Source organism: Cinclus cinclus, chromosome 1 (assembly GCF_963662255.1).
Source record: "Cinclus cinclus chromosome 1, bCinCin1.1, whole genome shotgun sequence".
NCBI classification, from domain to species: Eukaryota; Metazoa; Chordata; class Aves; order Passeriformes; family Cinclidae; genus Cinclus; species Cinclus cinclus.
Genome location: NC_085046.1, coordinates 152,225,677 through 152,234,429, shown reverse-complemented (window position 1 = coordinate 152,234,429; position 8,753 = coordinate 152,225,677). Strand labels below are relative to the sequence as shown.

Sequence of the window (8,753 nt, the reverse complement as noted above, 5' to 3'; positions counted from 1 at the left end):
GCCTCCTCTGTCCTCCCTGAAGAGAAACAGCCTCGCTGCACAGCGGGTCCCGACTTAGAATGTTGGTTTAAAGTCATTAAATAATTCACCACAACTGCAGGTAAACGGTTTCTGCAGACAGAGAACGTTTCACTCTCCCCTCCCCAGGATCTCCGCCCGGGATCCGCCCTCCCCCACCGGGCTCCGCGCGCGCCTCACTGTGACGTCACCGAGGAGAGGCAGGGCGCAGCGTCACGTGACAGAGTCACGTGACAGGATCGCGCCCCCGCTGCTTCCGGCCCGGCCCGGGCCGGCCCGGCCGCTCTGGGTCCCGCTCCCGGCCCCGCCCGTCCCTGCATAGCCAGGGCCCCGGCCAGGTGTCGGACACGCAGTCGTCGTTCAGCCACACGCGCCCGGTGCCCGCCCAGCCCTCTGGCCCCGTCGGGTCCGTCCTCTGCCTTCCAGGGAGCTGCCCCTCTTCCTAGCTGATCCACCAACACTGTTAATACACATGGAGTTGTGGTGCACCAGAACAGAGGACCCGAAGCCATTTGCTCAAGGCCCAAAGATGGGCAAAGCAGACTTCGGTGGTGGTGGCAGTGGTAGCTGTGGCACGGCAGATCCTGCAGTGCTCCGGCTTTGGGGGTCTTTTGGTGCTTCATGTGCGTCACTAACGGTGACTGTCAGCACAGAATCAACAAAAACTGCATCAAACAAAAGTGGCACTGAGTTACAGCCTGAGTTACAGGTTCATCTCCTCCAGCTGTTTGTCTCCAGAAGCAGCTAGAGGGCAGTGGGCAAAACTGGAATTCAACATTCTCCAGCCTCCAAGGTGTTCCAAGGGCCAGGTTTCTCAGAGCTAAGAAACAGGTAAATCTGTTCTGGTTTGCAGCTTCCATGACAGCCCCTCCCCTCTGTCGGCAGACAGTCCTTGAAGAGAATCCTACAGTTATTCCAGGCCTGCTGTTATTTATATGTGGAGGGAAATGCAGGGAAGGCACAACAATGCCATCCCTCACCTTACCTACCCATACCAGACAGGATTGACTCCTGAAACCAAGAAGAGTTGCATTTAGCAGGATCAGAGAGGTAGGCTGTGTGGGTTCACACCTGGAGTTGTGTCCAGATACGACATTTCCTACTCCTCCATCCCCCAGAGCCCATCTGCGACTCGCTGATGCTGCACAAGGCAGTCAGCTGCAGGAGTGCTTCTTGCAAACCTTCCAACCCAGCCAGCTGTGCTCTGGTCTTTGCCTGTGCAGCCTTGGAGACCTTTGCATTCTCTCTGTATAATGAACTGGGTTATTTCTGTTCCTGTATATATATAAATCACAGAATCATAGCATGAGTTGGGTTGGAAGGGGTCTTAAAAGACCATCTAGTTCCAACCCTACATGAATAATCCCTAAATAAATATCCCTAAATAAAAAATTTCAATTGATATTTCTGTGTACTTTTGTCTGAAGGGCTAACTATTTCCCATTACAATTTCCTATTACTTAGTTGTGGTGGGCAAATTATACACCCTAAGAGAGAAACCTGGTAGTAAACCTGGCCTTGCAAACTAAGTGGAGAGAGAACAGATACATTAAATACAGCAAAGGATGGTGCACAGAGCCTGTGTGAAGCTTACAGTTCAGACTCCTGAATCCTCATGTTGACCAAGAACAAGGCTGTTCCTGAGGTACCTCAGGCATGGCCAAGCCCCCTTTCCATACATACCTGTCACACAGGTGGAAGAATGAGGCTGAGGTCTGGCACTACCCTGGCTCTAGGAAAAGGAAATCCATGCTCTTGAGACTGCTCCTCCTTCCCTGAGGTGGCACAGTATGGTGCCCATCCACTGAACCAGGAAAAACCTGACTGAGCTACAGGAAATGGGATTGGTTTTTACCAGTCAAGCTTTTAAAAAAACTTTAATAATGTAAACAAAATAGTGTTGGGTTTTTTTTTTTTTTTTTAAACATAGCCAAGAAAGGAAAGCCAAGAGACTGAAGATCTTTCTGGTATCACTGTGTTTCATATTGCTTTTTTTTCCCCCCATCCCTGAATATTGATATTGTCACAGCTGGTAGCAATTTGGGTGTGCATTAATCTCTGCTCCCAAAAGCAGGAACACTTAGGAGCACCTTTGCTGGATTATGTGGTGAGTAACCATCACCCAAGTGTTGATACTGGAATTGCAGACTTCACACAGGGCAAACCACTGTGACTAAAGGCTCTAAAATGTAAAGTAAACTTTATTATCCTTGAACCACAAAATAGATTTCTTTGGTTGTACAAATTTCACTAGTTACAGTCTTGATGCGCTAATTTTCCCTTGGAGTCTCTTGGGAGAGAACAGGAGAGAATCCAGAGCCTGGCACCAGGTATCGCACAGGGAAGGGAGAGAAGAATCACAAGTTAGTCACCAAAACCCAGCCAGGATTGTTTCCAAAACTGCTGTTGTTAAAAAGCAAATGCTAAAATTAGATTTAAAAAGGAAAAGCTCAATTTGCTGATGATGGAAGCAGCTGCAGCTGCAGTGTGAGATTATCAGAGTTCTCCCTTCACAAGTCTGTAAAATCAAAACATACAGAGTCAGTTAAAATGATCTGCTGGATTTTGGCATGAAAGGAGAGGCTCAACTAAAAAGCTGCACCCAAAAAAACTGCATCCAGCTCTTTCCTTCAGCAAATATACAAGCAGAAGTGCCTGTCACTGCCCAGCCACTGTGAGGCTCAAGGTCCAACCCTGTTCTTACTGGAGAGTCAGAGAGCACCAATGGACAGGGAATGGGATTGTGCCGGGCTCAGACCTTCCTCACGGTTAGAGGCAGTGAAAAAAAAAAAAAAAGGGTTGCTTCCCCTCACTAGCGGCAGCAGAGGTTGATGGCAGAGTTGGGAGCAGCAGCTGTGACCTCCACATCTGTAGAGCTCACATGATATAGAACCTGCTGACAGCCCTTGTTCCACATGTGGAAACCAGGACTCACACCCCCACTCACTTCTCATTTTCCTTTTTCCCTCTTGCATGGGCAAACATGCATTTTCCATGTCCTCCATGGAAAGGGGCCTGAAACCAATGAGCTGGCAAAGTGGAACTATGTAGTTATTGCAAGGCACAGGCCAGCCCCATTCTGCTCTGTGGTGCTCCTGGTGCTCCCTGCCAGCCCACAGCAGGCACCCTGTGACATCCCACTCCACCCTCAGCCAGCATGGACACTGTGGACTCCCCACCAGTATCTCCCATGTGTAAAATCCTGTAACTCCCAATCTGACCCCAGCAACGCCACATTCTACCCACCCCCAGTTCCTGAACCCTACCCACTAAGGTACCTGCTGTCACACCTCCCACGTCTGCCACCATGTCCTACCCCAAGTGTCCTGCTCCCCACTGCTGTCACACACCCCCTACACCCCTGCTATGGCTGTGGGCTCTGTCCCATTCCTGCCCCAGTGCTACAGGACACAGACTCCTCCACCTGTGTGCTCGTGGAGTGGCTCACACTGTGTGTGACAAAGGGGGACGTGACCATCCAGGGAGGGACCTGTCCCCAAGACAGTGCGAAGCCCTGGCAGGAGCAGTGTCCCACCAGGACAGAGGCAGGTGGCAGAGCTGCCTCTGTTTTCCTGGAGCACAGCGTGCCAGTGGCAGAGGGAGGCACTTTGCTGGAATTCTGATGGGTTTTCTTTCTTTTTTTTTTCTCCTTATTTTTGCCTCCAAGCTTCCCATTCCCAAACACTCCCAAAGGGAAGTGAGGTGACACAGTGCAGGAGGTGGGAGGAGATGCTTTTTGGCAAAAGACTGGAAATGAAACAGGAGTAAAGGCAGGCTGGGCCTTCCTCCTGATTCCCACCAGAGGAGAAGCTCCTTTTAACCACTACAAAACCCAAGCTGAGGCAGTAACAGCTGGAGCCCAACACACTCTCACACTCCTACATTCTCCCTGTCCTACCGTTCCCCACACACAATATTTACAGGCTAACAAGCTGCCCACTGTTCTGGCCACCCTTCCTCTCCATCTGCCAGCAGTCAGTCCAGTGTTGTCCCAGTTTTGGGATGTGCCCCAGTGCACTGTTAGGTGAGAAACGAGGCAGCCTCAGAGGAGTCAGTTGGCCACAGAGCTCACGGGAGGCTCAGGTCCCATCCAGAGTCTGTAGGCAGAGGGGCAGCCTGGTGCTGTCCCTGGAGCACAGGAAGCTCGGAAGGGCTGTGCCAGGCCAGTTCATTGCCCAGGTGTGCCGGGTCACCTATGTGGGGACAGCGGTCTCCAGACTGCGCCGGCTGTGCCGGAGCTTCCGCTTGCTGCTGTACAGGGCCATGTCCTCCAGGGCTGAGGGAGCTGGTGCTGATGGATCCCGTGTTCCCAGTGTGTCCTCTTCCTCTGGCTGCCCATCCTGCTCCCGGGGAACTGCAATGACAAGAAATGTTTACATCTGCAGAAAAAGCGCTGGGTTAAGTTGGGTAAGGTACTGAGAAGAAATCCTCCCCTGTGAAGGTGGTGAGGCCCTAGCACAGGCTGCCCAGAGCTGTGGCTTGCAGCAACCCGGTCTAATGGAAGGTGTCCCGGCTCAGGGCAGGGGGTGAGACTGTGTGATCTGGGAAGTCCCTTCCTAGCCCAACCACTCTGTGATTCTGGCAGCACACAGCTGGCACAGTTAATGCAGATGTTAAGGCTATCATAGGATGTCAGAATGGTTTGTGTAGAAACACTTAAAAGCTCATCTCATTCCACCCCTGCCACAGGCAGGGACACCTTCCACTAGATCAGGTTGCTCCAAGCCCTGTCCAACCCAGCCTTGAACACTTTTGGGGAGTATTCCAGGGCATTCCCAGGCTCTAGATTTGGGACAGCACTGGGCTCAGTCACTCACAATAACTCCATGCCCAGAACTTCCTGGTGACCTGTAGCTCATGTGGTAACCACTGTGGGTCCTAGGATGGAAGTGCCATGTGTGAAGAGACCTGCCTGTAACACCCATCATTCACTGAACATGACTGGAAGTGCCAAGCTATATGAAAAACCAAGTGTCCTGAAATGCTTCTGCTCTCCAGACCATGGATCCACCCTGTAGGGAGCTGAGGGGTCCCTCTGTCAGGGAGGGGTGGAACATCTTTGGTCACAGACTGGCCCAGCTGGTCAGGAGGGCTTTAAAGTTACGGGCACCACAGAGACACAGTGGAACAGCTCCTGTGCCTCAAGTGCTGGAATGGGAGGATCCAGACCCTTAGGGAAGGAAAGGGGCAATGAACTGAGAGTCACCCTCTGTGTCAGTGCCCAGCTGGATGCAGGGAGCCGCACCTGAGAGGCCTGAGGAGCTGACCAGAGCTCACAGGTCAGGACTGCAGGGACAGGTGACATTCCTGACCAGGAAGACTGAGGGGATGAGATCTCCATAGACAGATGGGAACAGCCTCACATTCACAAGCCTTGGTCCTCGGGGCAAATTCAACCACCCCAGTATCTGTTGGAAAGACAACCCAGGAGGGCACAGGCAGTCCATGAGCTTCAAGTGCAAATGGGTTCATGGGAAATCTCTCTAAAGCCTTTGGATGTAGCAGAGAACCTCAAACAGAGAGATCCATGAAGATCTGTCAGCTGAAAGGCTCAGTCTGCTGAGCTGTGCCCCGTGTCCCACTCTCTGTTCCACACACAGGTCTCTGGCAGTGGGAAGCCATTCCCCCTGTCCTGTCACTCCAGGCCCATGCCAAAAATCCCTCTCCAGCTCTCTTTAGGCTCCCCAGAGCATTCTCTTCTGTAGGCTGAACACTCCCAGCCCTCCCAGCCTGTGCCAGCCCTTCAAAGAACGCTGGGGTTTGGAAGCAGGTGAGTGATCCTCTGACAAGGCACACAGGTATAAAAGCAACATGTGGGCACATGGAGACAAAATTCCAGCCTGGGTGGGTGAGGGAGGAAATCCCATGGCTCAGAGAGAAGTCAGTCCTTTTAGACCCTCTTAGGCCAAAGGAGCCCCCAAACATGCAGGTTTAGTGATTCCCACACAGCACACTAAACTTTAAAAACATTTGGATTGTACCCTGGGAAAAGCTCTACTGAAAACAAGTTTGGTGGGCAAATAAGTGGTTCCACCAGAGGAAAAGCGCAGGAAGGTGCTGCCACAGGACCCAGCAGCCAGGACTTGTACCTGGCTCAGGATCCTACAGCTGAGGAGGAGGAGGAGGAGTGATGAAGGCTGCATCAGGAGAGACTACTGATGCCACCAGGATGTATCAGGGAGTCAAATGAAGCTCAGTTATAACAAAGTGCATCATGATTCATACAGATGAGGGGTAAAATGACATGGAAGGGGCAATTTTCTGCAGACATGAACAGATTAAAGAAAGAACTCTAAAATCAATGCCTCTGTCTTAGAAAGTGCAAACCCACTGATCGCTGCAGCCTGGAGCAATTCTGGAAGGAACTACTTTGTGCATTTCTTCTTTTGTGTCCTTTTCTGGTACTCCCAGTGGCTCCCATGACAGCCCAGATCAGCCAGAACCTTGTGCTGACTCAGTAAGTTCATTTTTACACTACTGGATAATGTTTAAGCTCAATAAAAGGAATAGAATCTTGACTGCATAAAAGAAACACAGCATTCTTGACTGGTTCTGTAGGAACTGGCAGAGATTTCTGATACTGACAACTCCCCAGCAATGCCATTTCACTTAGAGGTTTAGGTATGGGAAAAGATGGAAGAACACAATTCACAATGTCCTCTCCTCCTGCACAAACTGCAGGTAGTCCTGGTCCCCTCCTCTACCTTAGACACTGATAAAATAGGAAAGGTCAAGATGAGAGTGGGAATTATTTCCACAAAGAGGAATCAGGATTTGCCAGCCTGGAAAGAAGGGAACTGCTGCTCCACTGGCTGATGTGACTGGCACAGGCAGAGCAAGTGAGACACAGTCACTCATCACATTCCAGAAGACACAAGGGAGTTATCAAGGAAAAAATACAGTAAATAAAATGCCTCATTGTGGAACTTGATATCACAACACTCCATGGAAGATTAAAAAAATCTGGACAGTTTTACAGATGCTCATTCCACTGCTGATGCAGACACAACACCTGGTTCAAGGCATGCCTATGCAATAGGTGAGCCCAGAAAATGGAGAATATTACTCTATGCAAGCTCATTTTCCCTGTTTCTTATGGTCTTACCCTAAGAACCAACTTCCAGCTAAAAAGGATCCTGGTGTATCCTGAACCAGTACAGGCCTCATTTACATGTATCCCATCCTGAGAGAAATCAGAAAATACTGGAGGAAAGCACAGGTATTGCCATGGTATGAATCCAGAGATTCCAGTTTTGTGAAATGTTGTCATTTTGGTGGGCAAGAACGTGTGAAATGCAAGTCTGGAGAAGAAAAGGATGGATGCAAGTCTTTGGAGCACTGATGTGGCTAAAAAGGCTGTACAGGGATAAATTAAAGCCACAAGGGGGAAGAGACCACGTTTGGTTCCTTTGAGTGCAATCTGCAAAGTTCATTACCCAGCAGCAATTAGGCCAGGTGCAGGATGAGGAGGGTCCATTCCTGCGGAAGCTGCTGCAAACACCAGATGGGCAAAGACCACAGGGATAAAAGCAGCTTGACACATCCCATAAGCAGGTTTCCAGTAATGGGAGCAACACACAGTCATCAGGGGAATTTCTGGAACCTGAGGGTTACAGGATTAGGAAGAGAAAGTCTCCAGGTGAACTGGAAAAGTTACGCCGTAACACGAGCACACTGCTTGGTTCCATCCTAAAAATGCTGCTCTGCAGTTCAGTAACTCCACAGCTTAATGGAAACCTTAGAATAAAGGCTTTTAAATACATGTAAGAGATGATGACCATGAAGTGAGACCAGAGAATGGAAGGAACTGTTTCTGCACGGACAAGAGGAACAAGAGGACAAGGGTGAGATGCCAGCACTTTCCTGCAGTTGGATTTTCTCAGAGTTCCTGATATAATGGCTTGCTGGCACGAAGTTTAGTTATTGCTGTGAGTCAAAAAGCCATAATTCCATGATCCAGGACAATTCTGAATATGTTGGCTGGAATGCTGCACTGCCTGAGAGAGGGAGATGGGATGGGGGTTCTAAAAAAGTCAGGAGAGCTTGGTCCCATCCTCACCTGCCATCCTCTCCAGATGATGTGGGAAAACCTGCTTCTTTTTTGGGGCCCCACACACATCACAGGTGATTTAAACATTACTTCAGGACCAAGGGCTGGGTCTCTCAATGAGCACCACACTCTTTTCTTTCTGGCTTTCATCCCATTTGAGGACCCAACAGAGCACTGACAGGTAACAGTGAGGTCTGAATGCCCTAAGCAGCAGCTGGTATTTCCCAGACCTTTCCTGACCTCTCAGTTCCCTGCAATGACTGAACAAACAGCCTCAAGAGAATAACCCAGAGCTTAGAGGATGACTCTGAGGGATGAAGAACAGATACAGTTCTCAGGAAAGGAAGTTTTTGTTGAGTCCTTCAACAAAATCTCCTTCTGGAAACAGCTCAGCCATGGGTCAGCTGTCTAGGATGCAACCTGTATTCAGAGGAATTTGTCAAGATAAAAGGAACTGGTTTTTTTTTCCAAATATAGGGGTGAAACATGCAAAATGGGTAGAAGCAAACCAGCATCATTAGAGGCAACAGGAGTGCTCCTACAGAGCAGGCTCTGCCCAGCTCCATGATGCTGCTACAACCACTGGAACCAACTGAGTGAGTCTCACATGTCTGTCACAGCTGGGGACAGGCAGTCACACCCCAGCTGGACAGCCTGGAGATCCAGCTGCAGACCTTTAATTCCT

The 8,753-nt window shown here is 50.0% G+C and overlaps 1 protein-coding gene across 1 annotated transcript in view; it reads right to left on the bottom strand.

Moving 5' to 3' along the window:
* Positions 1–2,199: 2,199 nt before the first annotated feature.
* Positions 2,200–8,753, bottom strand: part of SCRIB (scribble planar cell polarity protein) — a 95,342-nt gene continuing 88,788 nt past the window's right edge. Inside the window, exon 43 of the mRNA XM_062492721.1 lies at positions 2,200–4,372. Coding sequence (XP_062348705.1) covers positions 4,212–4,372 — 161 coding nt within the window. The 3' untranslated portion in view covers positions 2,200–4,211. The remainder of the gene's footprint in view (positions 4,373–8,753) is intronic.